Source organism: Balearica regulorum, chromosome 3, assembly GCF_011004875.1.
Source record: "Balearica regulorum gibbericeps isolate bBalReg1 chromosome 3, bBalReg1.pri, whole genome shotgun sequence".
NCBI lineage: Eukaryota > Metazoa > Chordata > Aves > Gruiformes > Gruidae > Balearica > Balearica regulorum.
The window spans coordinates 113,621,278-113,647,606 of NC_046186.1; the positions used below are offsets into that span (position 1 = coordinate 113,621,278).

The 26,329-nt window shown below is 43.1% G+C and overlaps 1 protein-coding gene across 2 annotated transcripts in view; it reads left to right on the forward strand.

Moving 5' to 3' along the window:
* DHX57 (DExH-box helicase 57) overlaps window positions 1–26,329 on the forward strand; it is a 37,708-nt gene that overhangs the window by 5,651 nt on the left and 5,728 nt on the right. The window contains exons 1-17 of one of the 2 annotated variants that reach the window (XM_075749575.1): window positions 10,410–10,479; window positions 11,945–12,144; window positions 12,817–12,969; window positions 13,250–13,420; window positions 14,169–14,980; window positions 16,348–16,538; window positions 16,675–16,796; window positions 17,053–17,248; window positions 18,005–18,129; window positions 19,270–19,403; window positions 20,059–20,113; window positions 20,881–21,083; window positions 22,088–22,204; window positions 22,504–22,600; window positions 23,905–24,078; window positions 24,349–24,549; window positions 25,375–25,651. In XM_075749575.1, the coding sequence (XP_075605690.1) occupies window positions 11,954–12,144; window positions 12,817–12,969; window positions 13,250–13,420; window positions 14,169–14,980; window positions 16,348–16,538; window positions 16,675–16,796; window positions 17,053–17,248; window positions 18,005–18,129; window positions 19,270–19,403; window positions 20,059–20,113; window positions 20,881–21,083; window positions 22,088–22,204; window positions 22,504–22,600; window positions 23,905–24,078; window positions 24,349–24,549; window positions 25,375–25,651 (3,219 nt within the window). In that variant the 5' untranslated portion in view covers window positions 10,410–10,479; window positions 11,945–11,953. Of the gene's footprint in view, window positions 1–10,409; window positions 10,480–11,944; window positions 12,145–12,816; window positions 12,970–13,249; window positions 13,421–14,168; window positions 14,981–16,347; window positions 16,539–16,674; window positions 16,797–17,052; window positions 17,249–18,004; window positions 18,130–19,269; window positions 19,404–20,058; window positions 20,114–20,880; window positions 21,084–22,087; window positions 22,205–22,503; window positions 22,601–23,904; window positions 24,079–24,348; window positions 24,550–25,374; window positions 25,652–26,329 lie in introns of those variants that run through there. The other variant, XM_075749576.1, reaches the window with a different exon arrangement.

Sequence of the window (26,329 nt, forward strand, 5' to 3'; positions counted from 1 at the left end):
TCAGTGAAGGATGCAACACGAAGAGCATCTGCGGCTATCCTCCACTAACACGTGGGAACCTGCAGCTGTCATGAGGGGCAGTGCACCTAAGAGAAGAAGCTGACAGGAGGGCATTCCCCCCCCCGCTATGCTGCAGGTGATGACATGAAACATCTTGGGTCCAGTACAAAGAAAGAAGTTTGTCTGATATGGAGAAAAATAACCTGCATGAGTTTTTAATGAGGGAGAAGTAATACTTATAGAAGAAGGCTTGTATGAGGATGTGTCATTGCCCTGTTACCTGTCTTCTGTTCTCATGCGCTTTAAACTCAGGGCCACACAGGGCTGGAAGGGAGCCCTTTGGCATTGTATTGGGTCTCTCAGGTTGTAAAACCACTGTGGGTTCCTGGTATCAGTAGTAATTTTTCCTTCTAGAGGGAACTCAATACCTTTACAGCATGGGGGTTTAACTGAGGAGCTTCCACATCACACTCATGCAGACAAGGACAATGTTTAAGCACAGTCTCTGTCCTCTGCAGAGCTCAGGAGTGAGGCTTTGAAACTGGGACACTGGGGATGCCACCATTCCCTTCTGCTCCAGGCACCACCAGGAGCTCTGCTATATGACCGCACTGCAAAGTAGGTTGACCTTGGTTAAGTGGGTCCAGAAAATCTTCCCTGTTTTACCAGAGTAACTGTCTTTCGTGTGTCCTCTAGCTGCAGCCTGCAATTGCCTGGGTCGCCTCTTAGTTCTTTGTTACATTAAATAATTGCACTACGTTGGCTACTTTCCAGCATTTAAGGCTCGCTGCTGGACTCCAGGAATATATAACATTTCCTGCCTGTCCCTGGTTCTTCTGAATTGCCAAATATGTGGAGCAAAACTAGTCAGTCCTTCCTCATCATTAAAACAAACCAAATGTGCACCTCACCATGGTTTGGAGCAAATGCTTGTCTTCCGTTCCCCCTGACTGCTGGGCGAGGAATCTGTTAACTCTGTCCTCACCGGGGACAAGGATTTCAGTCAGACTGAGCTGGCTGAACAGTGTCTGGCTCATTCCTAAAAGATGCAAAAAGGGGTTGGAAGATAGGACTGACATTTAGCCCTGAGACCCTGGATGTGGGCTGCATGGTCAAATCCTGCCTCTGCTGGCAGTGAACAAGTCATAAGCTCATAGCGGAGTCTAGGTGAGTAGGAACCCTTGTATGTCTCTAGTCCAATTTCCTGCTCAAATCAAGGCTAACTCCAAACTAGATCAGGTTCCTCAGGGTTGTGTCCAGCTCAGGTCTGAATATTTCCCACACTGGAGTCTTCACAGCCTCTCTGGGCCCTCCAGTACTCTGGGGAAGAATATTTTTCCGTACATCCAGTTGGGGTTTCCCTTTGCTGCAGCTTGTGCCCATTGCCTTTCACTGTGCACCTCTGGGAAGAATCTGGACCCGTCTGCTTTATAGCCCCCTTGAGACAGTTAAAAGCTGCAAAAGGATTCCCCCCCTTCACCTTTTTTTCTCAGTACTGAGCAAGCCCCACACCCTTAACCTCTTCCCATATGCACAGACATGAATGCATGTGCATATTAGTAGCAGGAGCAAGCCCTCCATGAGGCTGCTTTCCTAAACCACTGTCAGGCCTCCACTCACAGCAAATCCAAGGTTTGCCTGATATGCCAGCCCACCAGCTGGTAGTTTCCTCATCAGCAAGGAGATGTTATTGTTCCTCTGCAAGCTCCCCGCTGGACAGGCTCAACACCCAGTCACGTGAAGCCGTCAGCAGACTGTCTTGGCCTACAACCCAAGCATGGGCCCCCTGCTTTAGGGACAAGAAAAGGCAAAGATGTGCTTGTTTCTTCAGAGCTGAGCATTAAAACTCATTTACCCTCCTGCAACTCTCATCAAGCCAGAATGACATCTCTGGATCAAAGCCCATAGAATAGTTTCAGGGTGTAAAAGCCACCAGATTCCTCCATCGTGGCAAAAGGAAGCCAAATCTGCTGAGCCCAAGAACCAAAGCTGAGTGCCACCTCTGCCATTAGTGATCACCGTGATTCTGGCCACTGGTGTCTGGCAAAGAATACTGCCCTGGTGTCTTGCACGAGTGGCAACTGGCACTGCAGCCCCCGCCCAGAGCAGAGCAGACAGCATGTGAAAGTTAACAGAGCCAGAGCCAGCACCCACGTCCCATGAGAACCCCAAGAGAGAAGGTTTGGATGGATGAGGAGGTCCCAGTGGGTTGCTTTCTTTAGCTATGCCCCCAGCAGAGGGTTGAAGACTGGAGCGAGGTGCCACTGAGGCAGCGCAGGGGTGGGATTCCCACACGAAGCTGTGCATGGGGGAGGGAGGGGAGGCAGACCCTGCAGCCCGTGCTGCATTTCTGTGACCGTGCTCGCCCTTGCCGTGCTCCCCCCACATGGAATGGCGCAACTGGAAGAAACAACCAGCTGTGCAGAGGATCACTTGTTAAAAAGACCGACTGAATACCCCGAGCATCAGCATGCAAAAAGGCAAAGTTCCATAAAGCATTTACAGCCTAGCCTTGATGGACCACAGTTACTATTTGTTTGGCTTTCTGTCCCATTCTGCTTCTGAAATCATGACATGGATAACAGTGCAGAGGAATCCATAATCCATATGCATTTTTGCTGCTTTAGTTGTTAAGCTCCACAATTTTCCTTAATAAATGCTTGGGCTCTTCCTAGTGACTGTCTCCATCCTGCCAGCTGAGATTGCTGGCTGTTTTAAACATCCCACTTGGAGAACAACCCCCAGTCCTCCAAAGACAGGAAAAAAAATCAGTGATTTACTGTCATCAGTCTCACGCTTTTGTCCAGCTAACTCTAATGCAGTTGTTATTCAAATACTTCAATTCAGCATGAGACCTCAATTTAGCTCTTAAATGGTAAGAGCAAAAAGGTCTTTTTAACCTGGTATTTTAGAGACCTTACTATAAATGCAGCCTCACAAGATTCTCCAGCACACTAAGAAGCTAGATCTCTGTACATAGTCTTAAATCAGCTCAAAATAACTGAAGATGCAAAATACTTTAAATACCATTTCATGTGCTGCACATGCAACATTAAATAGCTACAGCTCTAGCTTTTTCCAATAATATGAAAAATGATATCATTAATCCCAGTCTTCATCCCATGCCGAGTACATTTTAAACTTACCCCAGGCTAGTTGAAGATCCTTCAGCACTGGTGGTTGCCAGAGTTGGGAATTAGCACTGTGCAAGAAAGGAGAGAGAGAGAAGAGCAATGGTGGCTTGACGTTTCCCAGGATGGGACTGTCACATGCTAATCACTGATTTGAAACGCAAGCATAACAAATCCATTCTAATTACGTAATCTTCAGGTCACATCCTTGCATCCTCATGTAAAAAAATCAGGACTGTGCACTTGGAAGATGACACTTTTTTTCCTTTTTAATTAGAACTGCACACTGCTGCGAAGGGAGGGTTAGAAGCCTTTGGAAGTGACAGGCAGAGGGGGCCGTGTGGTGAGAGCAAGGTGCCGATGTCATCTCTGCTACTTCGCCAAGCTCAGAGGCTCTTTACCTCCTGTGGCACCCAAGTGAGGCATTTGGTGACAGGGAGATGGACCAGCTCCTCCCAGCTTTCTCTGACACCCTCAGTCTCCTACTGTGCATGGCCTCACTAGGGATGCCAGGGCTAAGAGGGCTCCCCTTCTTTCCTTCAGGGGCTAAGAGCAAGGTTGCCAAAGTAGCCAGGGCAGGGGAGCAGCAACCACCAGTACTTGTACATTTTCTGTTGCTTGACAGATCGTGAAAAATTTCCTTTGAGTAAAAATAAATAAGGGGTTGGAGGGAGGTGGGAGAGTGGGAGGCAGCAGCCCTCCATGCCTGCTCCATTTCTTTATGAAGGTCCTGCAAGGCTTTTTCCTCCGAAGGGCATCAAGAAAGCACGGGGAGAATGCAGGTAACCCAAGGCCAGGGGTGTCAGGAACAGGTTTGAGCCAGTCCGGTGAGTTACTCCAAAGCATTTTAAGAACAGGGAGACATAAAGGAGGAGGAACAGTAACTAAAGGCGGACTTAATTTCTCCCTGAAAGACAAAGATCTGCTTCAAAGATACCCTTCAGGCAGAAAACCTGAAATATAAAACCACACAGCCTAAATCAGTATAATTGCTGTGCAGCACAGATAAACGTAGTGATGTGGAGTCCTAGCAAAGGAGCTGAAAGGACAGGCTCATAGATTAACAGAAGCTCTGTGGGAGATGCTGCTACCTCTGAAGTCAAGGACTAGGGACAGAGGACACTGTATTTCTTTTTTTGGAGCTGGCTATTTCAGGAGCAAAATGCAACAAAATTGAAAAAAATAAAATTATATTTCTGAAGGAGTTTGCTGGAAAGTGAATTTTTGGTGGGTCAAAGATGGCTGTGAATTCAACAAACAGCTCAAGCTAGGAAAAATTCTTTTTTTTTTTTAATAAATAAAAATATTTTTGCTTCAGAAATCTATGAACAAAACATTTCAAATAGAGCTTTTCCTACAGGCAGCTTTAAGAGAAAGGGCTGAGAGGTGTTATATATCAAATGATCCATGACCTGCTTTGTTTCAGATGGCCCAGTATGTTTGACTCTGCTGATAATGTGCTGTTTTTCAATTTGCTAAGAAACCACGGGGCCCAAGATATTTCTGAATCCTAGCAAAATGAGCTGAGTATTTGAGGGCACATCTGAAGGCACAGCATTTTTACTGCAAATGGAGGCAAGGACAGGTATTTCCTAAAACTCTGTTATATATCTGGCAAGCAAAGACTCAACACATATTTTTTTTCTTGGCAGCATTGGTATGTTGTGGTGTTGGGGTTTTTTTTAACTAGAAAGCAGTTTTTCTGCTTTGTAAAGCAAAGTATTTAGATTCATAGCGCAGAGACCTTTGATGACTAAAGGCAAACAAAAATAGAAATAGATTTTTCATTGCATTAGACTTTCTGATGGGACAGTGGCAGCAATCAGTCTCTCCTGTGTGCTTTTTCCCCAGAGAAAAGCAGCTTTGCTGCATGGCAGAGGTCTGTCCTTGAGTTGTCTGGTACCGGAGCCTGGGGTTTATGGGCTTGACCTGTGAGGAGTAACTACCAGCTGCACTTGCTCTCTACCCTGACCCCACTATGCAACACCTGGCTTAGGGTAAACATGATCATACCAACACTATGTTTGCAAAAGCTTCAGAGTGAGGTTTGCTTTTCTGGAGAAAGTCACAGAAGTTGAGTATAAATTAGGTCTCATTTGTTGATGAAAGGCTTTTTTTGAAACTCAGGGAGAAAGACATTCCTAGGGCAAGTTAAAATAAAAAAAAGAATTCCAGTCATCAACTGCTCCAATTATAAATTAACCCTATCCAATGTCATTTCTTTAATGTTTTCACTTCAGCTGAAAAGAAAAGAAAAATAACTTAATTTTATTTGCTATTTGCATGCATCCTCAGGGGTTATTTTTAATCAATACATGAAGAAATCAGTGCCTGTTGAAAACTGGTCACAACTGTTGAGCCCAGAATGCAATCAGAGAGCTGCCTTTAACCCATGCTACTGTCCATGTCAAATAGCTACATTTTCAACTTCTGCTTCAGTCCCACTGCTGCCAAGCCATGAAATGTGCCACTCCATTTTCATCTATAAAGTCTCCTTCACTTTCCATCCTGCAATGACATAAATCCAGCCTCTGAGAATGCAGTTGGTTTGTGGCAGCACAGTGATGTGTGCACTACCCAGATAAGCAAATTCCCAGGAATCAGAACCTTCCCAGTGTAGTGTAAGTACCTGCCTTAACTTTCTCCCACATTGTAGCCTGTAAAAGTTTTAACCTACGGAGCACACAGGTTAGACAGCCAAGGAACGTACACCTTTCTTTGCAAAACTGTATTTACACTAACATCCTCCCAGCATGTAGCCTCTACAGAAAAAGCTTCATAGTCCCAATCATGATTTGAAGTTACCAGAGATTAAGTCCTATGAAGTTTATGCTGACTTTCGTTAGGGGCATCATAAAGATGTGTAAGTGTATGCAGCCAGTTACTGTGTGATCATCTTGCTGTAAAAATCTATCCTTTCTTACCCTTTCCCTATCCTGCTACATGCTGTTAGGTTGAAGTGCAAGGCTTTACAGCTTCCTGTGGAGAAAAAAATAACTCCATGTGAATTCAGTCCTCATAAACCACATACTTCTGCTGATCTTTGAAAGCTATGATCACGCTCATCATTATACCTGAAAACTGCTATAAAGATGAAATGTCTATGCATCAGCATCCCTTGCAAATGAGGGGAAAATAACTTTTAAACAGTTACTGGAGATTTGTTTCCCTTAAAAAATTAAGCCACCTGGTAGTCACAGCAAGTTGCTATGGTGCTGCCTATGTTCTCTCATGAAAGCCGCAGTGATCTGGTGAGCTGACACCTATCCCGTGTGAGTAGGTGGAAACTAGCAATCCTGAAACTTGGCAAAATAGCCTGCCTTGGGCTGTCAGGGAGTCACAAACCAGTGTCAAAAAGGAGAAGTCTTTATTCCCTGGTGAAAATGGCAGTGGCTGGCAAAGGCTGGATCTCTGCTGCCAAGGGTGTATCTACATCAGCATTTTAGTTAGTTGAAATCACAAGTTCAAATCAGAACCAGCTGGTTTCCTCTACGGATCAGCTACTAGTGACAAGCACTGTGCTGGCCCCTTTGTGATGGGCTATATTTTCACAGGGCAGTAGAGGCATCACCCTAAGATTTTTTGAGAGAAAATACCAGTAAAGCTACGTATGTGATCTACTGCTGAATGCCCTCACTGAAGTGATGAGTACTCACAGGTTTAGACTTCATGCAGAGTTCATGTCTGTCATTTAATATGACAGCAAAAGACAGAAGCTCTGCAGCAGATTTTAACATGCCACTGTAATAGAGGCATAACTTAACTCAATCTGTTCTAAAGCATAGAAATAAATGTCTTTAATTTTTCCCCAAACACTTGAGTTTGTCGTACAGGTTCCCATTTTGTATCCAGGTATATTCGGTAACATATATTTCATTTGGTACCGGATCATTTAAAAATAGAATTGGTCAGCATTCTAGTACTATTGTGGCTATTATTTTTGGTCAGCAGGGCAAGACGGACCTTTTTTCCTGATGAAAGACCACGTATTAACAAACATACATTTTAGATTTATTTCAGATACTGGACTGGGCAGGTACTTAAAGAAAAATTAAACCTAAATCAAACCTAGCAAATTTGACAGAGAAGTCATTTGAGGAGAATAAACATGAATGCTCTCATGTCGTATTTTTATGGTTAATTTTCACATTAAATCTACTTTGTGGATTATGAAGTGGGTGTCGACTTCTTGTTTTAGGAAAAGCTGGTATCTTAGCAATTCAAAACTCACAGCCTTATTCAAAAGAAATTAACTCAGCTGATGATTATGAGTGGCACTACAATATTTTATTCTGAGTGATGAAAATAAACCTCCACATTTTCCCATCTCTCTGAAATTTGTACTTTACCTCAAAAAATAAGTAAACACAAGCTTTGCAAACTATCAGCAGGAATCGGCACTGTATTTCTGCATGCATCTGTAGGCAGACAGCTTGAAACAACAGCTCTGAAAGGGGTCTGAACTGTTCTATTTCTCTGAACTCTGTCTGAGCCCAGAGACCTGGTAACAAAAAGTGGATAGGTGGAATAACTATCTTGAAAACTTCTGACTGGGAATGAATCACAGACTTTTGACTGATCTAATGAAAAGGATATAACTGGGATCAGCAATCTCAGATACCCAGTGCAAGTTTCACTGGTAGCAAAAGAAACCTACTCCTGTGCTAGGTGAATTTTATTTGGACTTTACAGCTTATGAAATCAAAAGTAACAGAAAAGACTACATGACTCTATCACTTCAAACATACTTGTTTTCATTGAATGATCCAATGTACTTTGCTCCACTTGGAAATGTGCAGGTTCCAGCCCCATGAAACATGTTGTCTTTGAACTTGACTTTATAAACTTCCCCAGAAGGATGTTCTAACCTTCCAGTACCATTCATCTACATTCAATGAGAGATGAAGGATAAAGAAAACTATTAATGTTTATGCTTACAGTATTATTTATTTTCATTACGATATCCTGTCAGATTGCCACCTTTGAGTCTACTATCATATTCAGATATGATAATAGAGAGGAAAGTGACTATTCTTTCAGATTTAGACAGGTTCCTGCTTCTACAAGGATTTCAGGTAAGCGCTTACAAGTTTTTGGCCAGCTAAAACACATGGAAACACCCCCATGGCAGTTTCTGTGTGTCTGTGGGAGTTCTTACACAGCCAAAGCAGTGTGTTTCTTGGGTAGTAGTCCATCATTTTTGCTGGTAAAATTTTTTGCTTTAACCCTTCCTCTGCTGGTAGTCTCACAGGATCTTAACAATCTGTGGAGCACAGAACTGCTGTCTCCAGCTCTGCAAATAACTCATCTACCCTGACAGCCTGAGGGGGTTAATTAATTTTTCCAGAATTTCTTTCTGCAGATCAAGGCAGAGCAAGTCTTTCATTTGTTCAGCCTAGGCTACTAAGCCATGCCTGGAGATTTAAATCTGTGCTGTAAAGCACTTCTGTGCTGTAATCTTAATTCTTATCATTGCACCAATATTTTTGTAAGAGACTGAAAAAAAAGGCCGGACTATATCTAATAAAGCCACAAGATGCTGTTTCCTAATTGCAGACCCCTATTTGTCTAGTTTCAAGGACTGTCTCCTCTCCAGCATCAACAAAAAAAGCAATTTTCCTATACTTACTTATTCATTCCTGGGGAACTCGGTAACCAAGGGCAGCCAAACAATGGTGTATCTGGTCAATGGCCAGAGGTCCCGTTTCACTGTGGGATGTGATACACACATGCAGGAGGGCCATGCCTAGCCCACTGTGTGTGCACAGACCTTTCATTCAGGGCTTTCATGGTGGCTGTGCCGTGCTGGGCTCCACTGGTCCCATGCTGACCAGGTGTTTCACCTGGGCCTGCCTGCCAGCAATGACTGGTGTGTTTGCAGGAGCCTCGGGAGGCAGCAGGACATCTGAAGACCCCAAGTGTCTGAAGTCTTCAGACTGGGCTGTGACAAGATTCCCAGATGGAAGAAGAGCCTGCAGCATTGGGGTGATCCTTCTCAGGTTATGACTTTCCTTTCTGTGTCTTTTTAAGGATGGATATACTGAGACATGCTCCATTCCAAGCCCAGAGAAAGTTTAAAATTAAAGAATACTTAAAATTACCTTGTCATTTTCCCAGCTGCTGACATACATAGTTCCATTGGTGCTGGTGTGGACTCCATGACTGTTCCTCTCAACTACGCCCTCAGGTGTCCTTTTGCACTCCCCCTCTAGAAAGTGAGAGTGGTGGAAGACAGGTATTTTAACTTCAAGACAGAGAGCATCTGAGAGATGAAAACCTCTGAGATCGTGCAATGTATTTCTTCTGTTGGACAGAGCCATTTCTCCCAGAGCTGACTCTCCATCTCCTGTGGACAGAGTGCTCCCAGAGATGGGCCCTGGGAGCATGCAAGCTCCGCTGGAGGAGGCGCTTCTGGGTGCCACGCACAGAGTGAGAGCCAGCGGCAGTCCCATTACCCCTTCTTCCACCAGCACTGAGCCCCGCTGCAGGGGTGGTGGGGAGCTAGCATGGGGCAGAGCGGACCCCAGTGGACCATCAGGGCAGTGGCTGTGGCTGTCTGCAGGAGGACCCTGAGGAAACACCCCCATGGCAGTTTCTGTGTGTCTGTGGGAGTTCTTACACAGCCAAAGCAGTGTGTTTCTTGGGTAGTAGTCCATCATTTTTGCTGGTAAAATTTTTTGCTTTAAGCTCCAACCTGGCATAGGTTGCCCGGAGAGGTTGTGGAGTCTCCATCCATAGACATATTCAAGACCAGATGGGCTGCGGTCCAGGACAGCCGTTGTGGGTGACCCTGCATGTGCAGGGGTCTGGGGATCTCCAGAGGGGCCTCCCCACCTCAGCTGCCCACCTTCGGGGTCACTTGTCACTTAACCCTCACCCTGAAACCGGTATAGATTTCCTCCATTTTAATTCCAGACACTCCGTTTTGCAAAAGGAATTAGCACCCACCAAGATTTTTCTTACCACGCTTGTCTTTATTTGGGAATATGAAAGACACTTTAAAAGCCGCAGCGTCTGTTGAGAAAGAAACAACCGGTGGCAGTGTTACAACTGTTGGCTGAAATTCAAATAGGTATATACAAATATATATTCAAATACACAGCAGCATGAAAACGCAGACAATTATCAGTGTGCTGCTCGAGTGTGCGATTCTTTACGGGGCAGCCCTCAGTCCTGTCCGCGGGGCACCGTGTGAGAGGAGCGGGGCGGCGGGGAGGCAGAAAGTGCCACCGTCCATAGTTGCCAGGCGGAAGTGTCCGCGGTTGCTAGGGAGGGCGGTGGCCCGGAAGGGGAAGACGGGTGCTTCCTGGTCAGGGAAAGGTTCGCCGGGCCGGTGCGGAGCGGAGAGGTGGGAGCGGGGGGAAGAGGCACGGGCGTCTTCGGGGGTGTGGAGGGGGGTGGCGGAGTTCCCAGGAGGGCGTGATGGCGCCGTGAAGAGCGGGGGTGGAAAGCAAGGGGGAGCGCAGGGGCCCTGTGAAGGAGGCTGAGGGGAGGTGGGTGGGCAAGGGATGGGGTCCCGGGAGCGTGGGCGGGCGGAGGGGACGGGGACCCTGCGGTGAGGGAGGGGCAGGGCCGGGACAAGAGTTTGGGGATCCCCCAGTGTGGGGTGCTGGTGAGCGGACCCCCCTAGGAGATGTGCGAGGCGGGGGGCGCGGGGAGGTGCTGGAGGAGTCGGCAGGGAAGCGACCCAGGGGAGCGGAGCTGTTCTGTGCTGTGCGTCGAGAGGAAGGAGACTGGGACCCGCGTGACAGCGGCTTCGGGGACGGCGGCAGGTGCCTGTGTCGGGCTGCAATGCTCTCCGTCTTAGCATCCCTCGCTTGTGCCAGGCTGCTCTGAGCGGGGTCAGCTTGTCTGTTAAGTGCTGTCCAGTCCTGGTAGAGCTCCAGTGGGGACAACTGCCGTGAAAGGGAAGTTGGCTTCTTTCCAAGCCCCAAACTGTTGCTGCTTTCCAGGCCCTTGTTCAGGCTGTTACTGATGTGTGGCCACATCAGTTCTTGTTCTGGCTCTGGAGGTGCCAGTGCAAAGATCCAGATAATAAGCTCTGCCAGACTGTCCACAGCTGCTCACCTGTCCCTGCAATAGCTTTCCATTTGCAGGAGCATGATGCTGGGGCCCGTGTTAATCTTGGGCCATTCTGTCACTGCCAACAACTGCCTAATGCTAATGGGCTTGTTGTGTCAGAGCTGGTGAAAATCCTGCTGTGAGAAGGAGAGGAGGGCTTTTCTTTTCCAGGACAGGTCCTTAATCATTCTCCTGCCCAGGTTCCACAGAGCCTGAGGCATCTGGGCTGCTCCTTGCAGAAGAGGATGGATCAGGAGCAGGTTAATGTGGAAACAAACTGTATCTTTGGCTTCAGCTCCCCTTCATCCTTTTACTCTCAGCCCTACAAGCTCCGAAGTCGAAAAGTGGCAGGACACAGGCTACTTTCTGCTGTGAAAGTTCCTCTGAAGGTTTGTCCTTTGGGCTCCCGTGTCCAAGAAAATTCCATCAGAGTGGCACAACTGGAGGTCCCAGGCTAGACAGCACTGCTGGTAGGCTCATCCGTTTGCCACAGATCCTGCAGTTTTTGTTTGAACAGCTGTGAGGAATATTACTTTTGTTTTCTAAAACCACAGAATGTGTTTAACAGCATTCTAGAAGAATGTGCTTTGCTTCACATGCATACAAATACACCAACATAGAGGTAATTAACTGCAGTTTGAGAAGGTATCTTCTCTTGTCACATGGAAAAACAAATAATGTGATGTATGCCTGGACATTTGCAATGTGCTAAACCATCTTCATAACTAAGGGTTATTTTTTCCCTTCCTCAGCAAGGGAACATGAGTTCAGCAGGGAGGAAAAGAGGAAAGCCCAACAAAGGAGGAGGAAGAGGGAGAGGAGGCAGCAGTGGAAGAGGAGGAGGAAGAGGCAGCAGTGGCCGTTCAAACAAGTCTCAACTTGGTGGAAATAGGAAATGTTCAACCAAAATTTGGGACGATGGAGATGATTTTTGTCTCTTTGAAGAACCAAGGCTGGAATCCAGGTCTTTCTGTTAATTTGATGGAGTTTGGCACAGAGACGTTTGGGATACTTTGGGGCTGGTTTTTGGACATCTTTGAATATAAAGAAGAGTGAAGGGCTGATGAGGCTGTTTCAGTATGAAGCAGTTTTTACATATCTTTTTTGATTAACATTTTATAGCTAAGAAAGTTTTGTGGGTGGGTTTTTTTTTTAAATATTAGAACCTCCGGTTTTCTTCTTCGGTCGTAAAGTAATTTCAAAATGTCTTTGATCAGAAAACACTAATAAACACTGGATATTCATTTTTGTGTATTACAAAGCAGAAGCTGGGACATGGAAAATAAGCAATTTAGAAACAATTTAGTATCCTGAATGTATTCTGACTGGTCTAGCTTAGAAATACATGGTTGTACTGTAGTCTGAGAACAGCTTTACCTAGCAAAGTTTTTATTAAATCACTTTGGATTTGACATACATATACATGCATATATGTATTTTGTCCTATGTGCAGATATAGACACACACATCCTGGTCACCTAAGGATTATTCAGTTGGGTTCATTGTTAGGTGATGGACTTGTCTTGTTTTGAGTTACAGGGTTGGATCCTAACACCTCCCAATTCAGTCAAGATCATTTGAGCCAGGCAAATAAGTCATTGTTATGTTCTATTTTAATTTTTAGATCAAATGCCCCTGCCAGAAGAGGAGGGCAAACAAAACAGAGACCTGAAGCGAGAATGCCTCTGCAGACCATACACATGACATCAGAGAATCAGAGAAGAGTGAAAGAACTTCTTCAAGAGCTTCAAGAGCAGGAGCTGGCTCCTGAATCAGAGTTAGTTTAAAAGGGGGCACTACGTCTAGCTCTTCTAGATGAGCACACTTTAACAGGCACACTGTTAGAAATTAAAACAGTATTCTTTTTTTTCTTTAACTTCTAATTTGATCTTAAATCCTGTGGTTTTGAGTCTGCTTTGTTCTTCTACAATATTAACTCTGGGAAAGGGGTAGCAGAATCCTCCATTTAAATGGAGGATTTAAAATTGCAAAGGCAGAGTTTTGTGTCTACTCAACAGTATAATGTTTTATTTTAATTTGATAACTCTTTTTATCAGAGTAGCTGGTTCTGGTGAAGATGGTGATGAACCTGATTACCTTGATGATGAACAGTGCTGGACAATAGATCAGGAAGTTTCTGACATAATACCAAGGTCATCTGTTGAGCCAGCTGAGCACAGAGTTGTGGAGAGTGAAGTGTCTTCGTTTGCTGTGCACAAGCTTTCCAGGTGATGCTTTTAAGTGATAATTTGTATTCTGAAGAGGTAAATCACTAGTCTCAATACTGTAAGCCCTCAGTGCTTGGACTTCCTCTTAACTCCAGGGAAGTTGCATGTGTAGAACTGATGAGTTTGTATATCCTACAAATTTAATCCTCAACTAGATGGTTTTAAAATAATGGTTTTAGGAAAATAAACCACTCCAAACTTTTTTCAGTGAAGTGTTCAGTTCTTTCTCCAAGACAATGAAACAGATATCAGAAAAGCTTAGGGAGCATTGCCATTATATGTATGTTTCTTCCAGGTAGATTATGTTTCAAAACCTTTTAAGTGTTCTTCATCCATTTTGCTCAGATATGAGCATTTATTAACTCTTTTTGCTTTATTTTAGAGTGTTTTATATGTGAGAGGATTCAGCTTTTTCTGAAGAGTTTAATTTATATATGTCAGCTGGGAAATCTAATCCTGTAACTATTATGTAACATTCTGAGGTGTGAGATAGTTGCCACATAAATTAATTTATCACCTTATAAACAACAGACTAGCATTAACAGACACCAAATTACTGCCTGCCACTGTCATTTAAAATAGCATAAATATTTTGGTGTGGGGTTTTTTTCCTCCCAATAGTAGTAATAGTATCTCATGTCATACATGCTTCCTTACTGTAAGCCTAACCAAGCAGATCTGTGGTTATTTTGCTTCATACAAGTCTCTGTCACTCACTTGTTGCAATATTGTCTCTGTTTTGTTGCAGGTATGGTTTTGACAGTGAGCGTTGTAGGACAGTACTGAGATCCTGCAATGGTAATATTGGGGCATCACTGGAGTATTTGCTATTGCAGTGCTTTACAGAGAGATATGGAGAGAAGATGCAGATTTCTGCAACAGCAGCTGAAGCCAGTCAAGAAGAATGTTTAGAAGAGAGACAAGAAGAGGCTTTTGCCCTCCGGTCAATCTATGGAGAAAAATTTGTAGAAAGAATTAAAAACCGAGTTTGGACTTTTAGTTTGGAATTGGACTACCTAGCAAACAGGCTCAGCAAATCTAAACAAAAGGGTGGTTGTACTAGGGACACAGCAAAGCAGACTTCAAAGGAAATATGTAAATTTTATCTCCAAGGGGGCTGCAGGTTTGGTTCAAAATGCAGATTTGGACATGAATTCCCTCCAAACCATCCGCTAAAACCAGCCAGGAACTCTGTAGATGATTCTCATCTCAGACCTAACAATGATGGTCCCATATATGAACTTGAAGTAAGATTTCCTGAAGAAAACAAGTATCCACTCCAAGCACCTCTTGTGGCATTTTATTCCACCGACGAGAATCTACCTCTTGCTTGTCGTTTACACATTGCTGAATTCCTGTTTGGAAAGGCCCTGATAGCTGCAGAGTCTAATGAACCAGTGGTGTACACCTTAGTGACTTGCTTAGAAGATGAATCTGAAATAAGTGACTTACTTAAAAATGCTCATCACAAGTATAGTGTTCCTCCTATGTCCCTGCTGGCAACACCTTTGGTAAAGCTACAGACAGAGAGTACATCTGGTTCAAATCAAACGTCTGAAGGTACACCAATTTTCCTCTATGGTTTCTGGGCTGAAAAAAAAAAAAAAAAAAAGAAGGCAGAGAGCCCAATTTGGGCATCTGTTCTGAATCTATTTCTGGAAGTTATGGATCTGGCTCACCACATGACCCTAATCTTTGTGTGCGTCAGGAAGTCCCTTCCATAATAAAGCTGCAGCAGAGAGGTTTTCTGCTGGCAAGAACTGAGTTGAAGGAGCACAGAGCTAATGAGCTTGGGTTGGCAAAGTGAATGATGCCTATTCCCACACAATCAATAAAAAGCCATTGAGAGATGTGGTGCTTGGAAGGGAGCAGGGAAGGTTGTTTGCAAGCTTTGATGCATCTGTTACTCATCAATTCAGAAACTTTTTTTTTTCTAAATTAGTTACAATTACCAACCCCTCCTCAAAATTAGTTTTGTAAAGGTGGATTTAAGGCTAAGTAACTGTTGCAAGCGGTTCTAGAATGTTGTTCAAGGTAGCCCTTTTTTTGCATGCAAGTGCAACTAGATTGATTTCACAAGGGAAGAGTTGGGACTGTGTCACTTGTAGCAGGGTGACGGCAACTCCGTGGCATAGGCGACCTTCAAGCTCTCAATTCCAAAACTGTTTTATCTAAGGCAAACTTTCAGAGAGTTTTCAAGAACAACTGCATCACTTTTTAGAGCACCTAAATAGTGACAGCGTGTTTTTTTGTTATAGTAAAACAAATTATTCCAGTTTTTTTTAACGTGTCCACAGAAGGAAAGCTTTGTTCCAGAAATTGAAATCAGAGATTCCAAATAATCTTCCTTATGTTATAAAATCTTCCTTATGTTATAAAGACCTTGTTTAGATAAATGTAGCCTTAAAACTTTCAAGGGCTGACTTACTGTCTGAGCAAATCCTACTTCCGTTGATAGGGAGTAGACACCAAAGTACCTGGTCCAGTTTCAGCCTTGGCAGTGGCTTAACACTTAAGGTTACAGTGTAGTTTTAATTAATTGAAGCTGGTGCTGCCATCACAGTCTTGTTGTCCATAGAAGTGATCATGTGGTGAATTGGCGGGGGGAGCTGAGACACATGAAAAACGTTCAGTTACCAGTCTGGTTCACCATGTGGCCACCCAGACCATGATGTTGCAGAGAACAGCTGGTGCAGGGGTAGTGACAAGTGGGTTGGAGCTGGAGAAGTTGTGGGTTGTTTGATGAGGGGAGGTTTTCTGGTAGTGTTGAACTAAACGCATGTCAAAAACAGTCCTGCAGACCCTCAGCTCCAGTCTAACGAGGTTCTTTGTTGAGAACACTCCTGGAACATTGTCTCTTCTGCAGTGCTGATGAGGTTCTGTTCCTTAGTAACAAGAGTACCTAAATATACATTCTCTGTCTCAAGCCTCAGCAGTGTCAGAGCCTCAGGAAGAAGAAGAGGTGGCAGAAGAGGAGGAAGATGAGCCTGAACAAGTTGTTGTGGAAAATGAGAGTTACGTGAATCTCAAGAAAAAGCTTTCCAAAAAGTATGATGTGCAGGCAAAGTCTCTGTATAACAAAAATGTTAAAATCTGCACACAATTTCGGCTGAAAAAGGTATAATATACCGAATAGCTGTTTTCGTGCTTCCTTTAGAGAAATAAATATTTAAGCCACAGGCTGCTGTTTCAGATGCTTTTGTTCCACTCCAGTGGTGTTCTTAACTGCCATGCTGTCTGGTTTTGTGCATCAGGCTTCTAGGCACTTCCAGTCCATACTGTATGAAAGACAGAAGCTCCCTGCATGGCAAGAGAGAGAAACCATTCTTGATTTGCTGAAGAGCCACCAAGTTCTTGTTGTGAGCGGCATGACAGGGTAAGAGTGTGATTGCACATGCAGACTTTATGTATCAAAGTGTACACAGAAGAATATGAAATATGTGTCTGTGTCCTGGAAAGGTCATGGTCCACCTGTGACTAGTGACAGCAGTCCTAGGTGAGATTCATGTGAAGGATGACATTAATGAAACAAAACAAATTTCAAGCGGAATGCAGTCATCTTATTTTACATGGTTGGAAGGTGTTGGGTTTGTGTGGGGTTTTTTTAATTAATCTCTGATTTTGTCATGCAGATGTGGGAAAACCACTCAGATTCCTCAGTTTATTTTGGATGCTTCATTGCAAGGATCTCCAAGCAGAGTTGCAAACATCATCTGCACTCAGCCTCGCAGGATCTCTGCCATTTCTGTGGCTGAACGTGTAGCCAAAGAAAGAACGGAAAGGATTGGACTCACTGTCGGATATCAGATCCGTCTAGAAAGTGTAAAGGTATATATGCTTTGCCTGTGGGTTTTCAGTTAGTTCTATTAAAATGTACGTAGTGATTCTCTAGCATACAGAATCTCTGCCCTGTATCTGCCATGTAGCAAGATAAGCAAGTCAGTATCACCTATATTTTATATTATATTATGAAATATATTCTATATTTTATTTCATGTCAAGTTGCACAGTCCACTTTACAGAATGAGAGTGCAGTACTATGTCTTGTAGTGTTGTTTTGCTTTTTATTGAGATAGGTGAAGGGGTCTGAGATTATGAGTAATAGTTCTGTCCTCTGGAAGGCTACTGACTTAATTTCCACTTGTCTCCATTTCCATTTGTCTCCTAAGTAGAGATTGAAGGGTACAGCTTCAGTCAGCCAGAAGCAGAGATTGAACTCAAACTGCTGTCTTGGAAGTGAAATTTTGTCTATGTTGCAGCTTATTGCTTTTTCCAAGAACTATGTTAAAAAAGAGATTCACTAAATCTTTATAGGGACAGAGATCTGAGTTGTTTATCAGAAAGCAGCTTCCACAGGAAAACTAGTTCAGATTTTTTTGTTTACTCTTTATAGTTAGCAATGCCCCTTGGTAATTAATCAAGAAAGAAAAATCATTCAGCCTGTCTCCAGCAGGCATTGCTTGTTCCCTTTCTGTGAAACCTGGCACTCAGCTGAAACCAAATGCTTTACAGCAACACATGTTCTCTTTTTGCACTATGTTAAGTTGCACAAAATCAACTGAATGCTTTGTCTTACCATTCAAGTCCTCAGCTACCAGACTCTTGTACTGCACTACTGGTGTGTTGTTGAGAAGGCTGGAAGGAGATCTGACTTTGCAGGGAATCACACATGTTATTGTTGATGAAGTTCACGAAAGAACAGAAGAAAGGTAAATAATCTTTTATCCCGTAAATGAAGAAGCATAGTCAGAAGGATAAAGGTGACTAAGGTGCAAGTATCTGAAGTCAGACTTGTTGATCCTGTGGCAGTAACATGGGATTATGGAAGGAGTCTGGTTTTAGGTTCTTGTCTTTGGGCAGTATGAAGTTTTGTTGCAGCAGCTTGCAAAGAAAGCACGTCTCTTAAATTTCTATGCCTCCAATCTGCCATCACATTGCAGTGGTGTTGAAAAGAGGTTTTGGATGGGGCTGGAGGGTTAAGTAACTTTAACTACAGTTGTCCGGTTCTTATTCTTTCCTAATTCTTCACATGCCCTTTTGGGAATTACTTCTCCTGATGCAGGCTTCAGCAGAGCACCTGCAAGGGACAAGGGCTCACGTTTTCTTCCAGTCTGTAGATTTTCCTAGTTGCAGACAGTCTCATCCTATCCTGCTCCAGCCTCCTGCAGTTTTACCCCACTTACCTGCTGATGCCAAGCAAAAGATAGTATCTGTCAGTATCTCTGTAAGTGGCAAGGATCTTTTTCTGATGTTTTCCTTGTGAAACACTGCAGCACAGTGGGTTTCCAGGAGGCTTTGACGGTGACCCGTCATTCTACAGCTCAGATTATATTTTAGCCTCATAAAAGGGTTTGTATCTCTCAAGGATTCTTCTTCCTTCTCATCTAAAATCACTTCAAGCCAGTCTTCTAGGCATGCCACAAAAGCTATAAATATGTAGGGAAGAATACAGTGAGCAGGGAAGAGTGGCTAAGTTTGAATAACTCTTCCAGTGAAGAAGAGGGAGCAAAAAGGACTTACCTTTTGCTTTGAGTTAATTTGTTATCTAATGTTCTTTTTTTGTCACTAATGCAACTAATTTATAAGGTAGGTAGAGCTTTTTGTTGCTTAAATGAATTTGCCAAGTAATCCTGACACTTTAGTAAGGGACAACCAAAAAAGTAAGCAGATTGCCTTCCATTAATTTACTGCATTGTTAGCCTCCAGCCATTCTGAGAAGTTCACGCTTCTGTGAAGGTATCACTGTGCTATTGAAAACACCAAGAAGGTGCACAAAATGGGAAGGATAAAAGCGACTCTGAAAGTTAACAATGAAGAAACTCAAGTATCTTTTTGCTTGTTTTCTTCAGTGACTTCTTGCTGCTGGTTTTGAAGGATATAATGGTTCAGAGGCCAGACCTGCGCATAATACTAATGAGTGCCACCCTGAATGCAGAGCTTTTTTCTCAATACTTTCACTCCTGTCCAATTATTAACATACCAGGTGAAAACCATTCGTTTTTATTATCTTGTCACATTCATTGGTTTAGGGATTTGTTTTCAGTATTTCTGCTTGTGAAGTGTGTCTCAATTCAAGTGCAAGGGGCTAATTCACAAAGTGGCAAGATGAGGCTTTATACAGGAACTATGATTCCAGGGTCTTAGAAAGAAAGACCAATGAGATTTAGGAGTGGGGAGACTTGGAAATGGAGCCTTTTTTGTGCTGTCTCTATACGAGCAGAATTTCTTTCCCCAAAAGACAAAAATGACGTGATGTGCTTGACATGGTTCCGTAAGCTAGCTGAAGACTCTTCTTTGTCCATGTGAAAAAGAAGCAGTGAGAGGATCCAACTGGATGTGTACACATTTAGCCAAATATGCCTTTTAAATTGCTAAGTTATTACATGGAGCATGACAGAAACATGGATATGTTCCTGTAAGTGTATCATCCTTCTCTGACTCTGCAAGTGCATGTTACCAAACCATGCTTGGAAAACATCCACGGTTTATCCTAGACAGAAGTTGTGTTGAAGAGTGCAGTATAGATGAGAGCTGTGAAGCCAGTGTATGACATCATAACCTGTGTGAAATGATAACCCTCTTCTGTCTTTTTTCCTCTTTTCTGTGGCATGTAGATTTATTCTCATGTTTCCTTTTAGGTCGAACATTTCCCGTGGATCAGTTTTTTCTGGAAGATGTGATTGCAATGACAAGGTACGCAATTGCCAAACATTGTCAGATGTATTTGGCCTTTGAGGTTGCACTGTTCACCTTCAGACTGCAGTAGTTCTGTGCATAAATTTAAAAATTAAATCCTCTCAAATCTCCCCTATCACCTGCGGTCTTGGAGTTCGACTAAAGCACTGACTTTAAACCCTACTTCTTATACTGCAGTGGGGTCTAGGATCTCATGCCAAAAGAAATCTTTCTGCATTAGATACCACATAAGTACTCAAGAAAAGGTGAACTTTGCTATGAAGAGTTTGTCAGTGCTTGTGCTTTTCTTGTTTCAGTGGTGGTTCAACATTGGCAAGGAAAAGAAATTTGAAGGTAGATTTCAGCACGGAAGGTGAAAAATGCAGGATACCAAACAATTCCTTTTTGTAAGCCCTGCCTTGCAGCTCAGGTGCCAGATTCCTGCTACCATTTGTAGTTACTGGACAGTCACAGCAGCTCAGATATTCAGATAAATTGATCAGCTATTGTAAATTACGTGCGGATTGTTGCTCTGAGCTGCCCACTTAGCTGTGAAGGTCAAGTTTGCAGTCCTAGACTTTAGGATCACAGGTTCTAAAAGACTAACATCCCAGTATGGAACAACACCTTGACTTTGATACTGTTTATGGTTTTGCAACCCAGTTATACAAAGTTCCTCTCAGATTTATGTATAAATACTTTTGATATCCTATCTCTGTAGCTAATTATTAGAAGGAGACTGTTAGGCTTCTTTCCATGCCACTAAATGTTCTTCTGCTGTTCAGGTATGTTTTAGAGGACAGTAGTCCCTACAGGCGCAAGATAAAGCAAGAAAACAAACAGAATGGAAGACAAAAAAGAACTGCATTTGAAGAAGTAGAGGAGGACCTGAGACGTGCTGGCATTCTGGAAGGCACTGACACAGTTGTCAGAGATTCAGACCCAGACCAAAAATTAACTCTGAAGCAGCTCCTTACACGATACAAAGGTGAGCTCCTTCTTAAATCTAATAAGTTGGCATATAACATTTGCCAGCTAACATGGTACATTAGCATATAATATTGTATGCTGAATGCATGTATATAATTCAGAGTTTTGTACTTGTGAAGTTAAGCAGGTCATTACTTCTAGATGAGATCAGAGACCTCCTGCCAGCTTAAAAAAAAAAGAGAACCCATTGTTCTCTTAAACTAGAAAAAACATCTTGGCTGAAAACAATTCTTAGCATCTGAAAATGGTCAGTTTTCAGCTACTATCTGTTTCCATCCCTTTTCTGATGCCTTGTTAGTTCCACTTTCTTCTCTGTATTTGTTCTTGCTGGAGCAGCTTTACTTAAAGCACAGCATGTATCTGCCTACTTCAAGCATGACAAGCCTTCCTTGAGAAACTCAGTCACTCTGTGAATGGCTTAATAAGAGAGGCAGACCTTTCCATGAATGTCCCACTGTCATCATCAAAATCCTCCTTGCGCTTAGTCCTGAAGAGTTCCTCCCTGCACACACGTATGGTGAGTTCCACAGTGGTACTGAGTAAAAGCCATTGCTTAAAAGCTTCAGATTCCTGCTAGACAGTTACCATCTCAGAAGAGTGAAGGAACCTGGGTGTCTTTTTGAGTTGGTGTAAGAAACATTAGAAGGGAGAAGAGAGAGCTTGAAGATAGTCCTGGAGATACCTCTAAGTGGCCATATTAAGGCTTTTGGCTCCTCTTACAACTAGTATACATGCATGTTGTTCTGCTAGTGGATGAATCCTGGTCTAGGCTGTGCACAGGGCAGGTGGGAGGCCCAGTAAGGTATGAGAAAGGAAGAGAAGAGCTGAAACAAAGGAAAGCATGGAAGAGGTAATGAGATGCATTGAGCTGCTTCTGTCTGGTCTAAGCCAGATGCTGTTTAAACCAAGGCGTGGTTGGTTGTGCAGCCACACTGGTCCAATGCATCCAGATGTTTTTTACAAGAGCTGGACTCACTGGATGTTTTATTTCTTTTTCCCCAGGGGTTAACAAGACAGTGTTGAAAACAATGTCTGTCATGGACTTGGACAAAGTTAATCTGGAATTAATTGAAGCCTTGCTGGAGTGGATAGTTGATGGCAGACATTCATACCCCCCAGGTAATTTCATTGTCCTGAAGAGATAAACAAAAGTAGATTCATGGAGGCTGAGCACTTATAGACAGCCCAAAGCTAACGTTTTGCATACAGAGTTTCTGTATTTATTGACTGTTTTTGGAAAAAAAAAAGTTCTAGCTGAGTAACAAAGCCCCTGATATACATGGGATGGGGAAGATACAATAATTGCAAAACAGAGCTGGAGTTTTGACTTGGGCCTTCTGCACATTGATAAAATATCATGCTGTCCTTTCTGTTGAATGATTTTTTTTTAATTTTTTTTTTTAAATCTACATATATAGGTGCTGTGTTAATATTTTTGCCTGGTCTAGCAGAAATCAAGATGCTTTATGAGCAGCTCCAGTCTAATGCTCTTTTTAATAACAGACACAGCAAGAGGTAAGGCAGAAAAGCTCCAAAACTGTCGGTCTTTACCCATAAATAAAAGAGTACCTTCCTGCACAAAGCCTGCCTTTATCCAGGGATGAAGGTTATTAAATTTGTGAGCTTGTGATATGAAGGTCTTGACTCCAGTCAGGGTAATTCCTTTTCTACTATCTTACAGGCTTGTTCTTTTTGTTTTTTCTCCTCAACTCAGGAAGGTTAGCTGTTGAAATTCTCAGAGATGCAGTGATGTGTGTTCTCCATTTCATGCTCTGCATGATCCAGTGGACTGTTGAAAACTTCACTTTGGCCCTTGTTCTGTTTCAGAATGTTTGCTGAGACACATTCAGTTGTGGTTGCATTTGGCCTTAGATTGTTACATGGAGATGTAATTGGATCTCTGTGACTAAACAGTTTTTACACAGAAGTCCATGGCAAGATTAGCTGGAATGATTTCTTCCAGTCTGGCATTATAAATGGCAGATTCTAGACTCTTCAAAAGAGGCAGAATTTTTGCTCAACTCTATTCTGAGACCTGTCCCTCTGTAAACTTCTCTGCCTTCCCTCAGAATACATATCAGAACTAGTGTGGCCAGCAGAACTAGGGAAGTGATCGTCCCCCTGTACTTGGCACTGGTGAGGCTGCACCTCAAGTACTGTGTTCACTTTTGAGCCCCTCACTACAAGAAAGACATTGAGGTGCTGGAACGTGTCCAGAGAAGGCCAGTGAAGCTGGTGAAGGGCCTAGAGCACAAGTCTTATGAGGAGCAGCTGAGGGAACTGGGGTTGTTTAGTCTGGAGAAAAGGAGGCTGAGGAGAGACTTTATCGCTCTCCACAACTACCAAAAAGGAGGTTGTAGCCAGGTGGGTGTTGATCTCTTCTCCCAAATAGCAAGTGATGGAACAAGAGGAAATAGCTTCAAGTTGTGCCAGGGGAGGTTTAGATTGGATGTTAGGAAAAATTTCTTCACTGAAAGGGTTATCAATCATTGGAACAGGATGCCCAAGGAAGTGGTTGAGTCACCATCCCTGGAGCTATTTAAAAGATGTGTAGATGTTCCTAAGGGACATAGTTTAGTGGTGGACTTGGCAGTGTTAGGTTGATGGATTTGATGATCTTAAGGATCTTTTCCAACTTAAATGATTCTATGATTCTGTGTCTTAAAGGTGATATGGCAGAGAGGTTTGCTGGGTTTATATTGCTTTGAACGGCTGTGGGTAGCGAGGCAGAAGTGAGGCAGAAGTGTGTGCAGGCAGATTGTTCCCAAGAGGGAGAAGACTGGAGATGCACTGAGCATGCTGTTGTATTGTCCTTCCAGGTGTGTTGTTTATCCGCTTCATTCTTCACTGTCTAGTGAAGAACAGCAGTCTGTGTTCCTCAGGCCTCCTGCAGGAGTTATCAAAATCATCATCTCTACAAACATTGCAGAAACATCTGTCACCATTGACGATGTGGTCTATGTGATTGATTCTGGAAAAATGAAAGAGAAAAGGTACTGGGATTTATTCCTTGGGGCTTTGTGATCTGGGAAACTGCTTTATACCTTGAGCTGCATATTTTAGCATTCCAAAGAGCAGGGAAAAACTTGAAGGAACTTGATCTGTAGGAAGCTGCTGCAAGGTGGAGAAAGCCAGTCTAGACTCAGATCCAGCTGCAGGGGTGGGAATTGTGTCCATACAGGAGTTGGCAGCATCTGCCAGCTTGACCTCCAACCTGTTCACTCTGCACTCGTGAATATAAGCCTGTTCTTGCTCTCCTGTAGATATGACCCAAGCAAAGGAATGGAAAGTCTGGAAGACACATTTGTGTCTAAGGCCAATGCTCTGCAAAGGAAAGGGCGAGCAGGCCGTGTGGCCTCAGGTGTCTGCTTTCATCTTTTCAGCAGCCATCACTATAACCATCAGCTTATAAAGCAGCAGTTACCAGAAATACAAAGAGTGCCCTTGGAGCAGCTTTGTCTAAGGTGAGCTGTTGTTCCTGTATTGTCTGAAAAAGCCACTAGTGCAGAATGTCCTTCCTTGCTCTGCAGGGAGTACCTGGAATGCCATTACCAAGGTATTTAGTTTCCTCGGTGTTTTCTCACGTTGTGAAACCAAGAAACTTGCTCTGGAGGTCTAAGGCTCTGTTGGCTGGTTGCTTTGATCTTACTATCACATTGCCTCTGCATCCATAGCCCTCTCTATTCGCAACCTCCACCAGTTCTCCCTGTCCTCCTTCATGTTCCTTAGCTCTCATTTGATCCTCAGAAAAAGATGTGTCTGTCAGATCTCATGACCGGAGAAGTCAGTTGCATTCCTGTACTCCAGACCCATGCAGATGTTTGTCCCTTTACGCTGTAAACTCTCCTGTGGTATTTCTGTGCAGCATAGTGCAGCAAAGCCACAACCAGGATCAACCACCACCATCACGCAAATACTAAATGAAGAGGCCCTCCTATCCCTGCTGCATGTTGTGCACCCTTTTGCACAGAAAGGAAATGAAGCAACACAAATTATTTTTTTATAATAAAAGTTTATTATAAACCGTAGTGTGCTAAATATGAATCCGTTCTAACGGACTCTGTGAGGTTGGATGAGGTACGCTGCCCCCGAGCTGTTATTTCACCATGCTTCCTGACTTGAAATATGCGTTACAGGCCCTCTTCTAGGGAGCATGTTCTTAGAAGCATGTTTTCTGTTGGGTTTTTTGTTTTTATAAAAGCTTGCTTTTTTTGTCCTGTGTATGGAACTAAGCTACTTCTTTTTCTTTCATTCTTTTTTCTTTTTTGAATTTTTTTCCCCTCCTTAAGAATTAAGATTCTGGAAATGTTTTCTGCACAGAGTCTTCACTCTGTCTTATCACGACTAATTGAGCCCCCTAGAACTGAGTCTTTGCGGGCATCAAAGCTGCGACTACAAGACTTAGGAGCATTAACTCCAGATGAAAAGCTCACCCCTCTGGGATATCACTTAGCTTCTCTGCCTGTTGATGTCAGGATTGGCAAGCTAATGCTGTTTGGCACCATCTTCCGCTGCCTGGATCCTGCACTAACTATAGCAGCCAGTCTCGCCTTTAAGTCACCTTTTGTAAGTATTCTTAACCGTGTATCCCACTTTGAAAGTGGTATGTTTTCATGCAGCAGCAAAACACTATTGTAACTTGCAGCATACTACACTTGAGTGTTTTAATTCTCCTTTTTGCCCTAAATTGTTTATATGTTAAGGCAGTGTTCATTAAAAAAGTCCAGTTATAAGCAGAAGACCAAAACCATGCAGCAGCAACTAGAATGTTATTTATATTGTGAGTGAACAGTAGAAACAGATATTAATATCCAGTAGTGGATATTAGTTTTAATTTGAACTAAGAAGTACAGCCAGTTCATTTTGTCTAAATTTGGTGTAAAAATTGAAAATGAATGGTTAATATAAGAAGCTGTTTGTTAGAAATAATTTTGAAACAGCAGTAATGATGAAGTTGATTTGTCTGAGCTGTGAATGTAGAGTTTAGTTTGGATCTCAGTTTATGTGTTCATTTTCACGTTGGCGTTTTTGAATCAGCTGCTGTACTTAGAGCAGTTGTACGTTGCAGTAGAAGATTAGCAAACTTGCATGAAAAGTCAGACTTACTTGAAGTTTTGATTGCTGTCATTAGTAGTGCAGATAGTTTGTATTGAGGATAGTTGTGAAAGAATTGGAAATAGATTGTTCCAGTTATTTAATTGCATATTGTTTTCCATATGCTTATTGGGCATTTTCTACAGCATT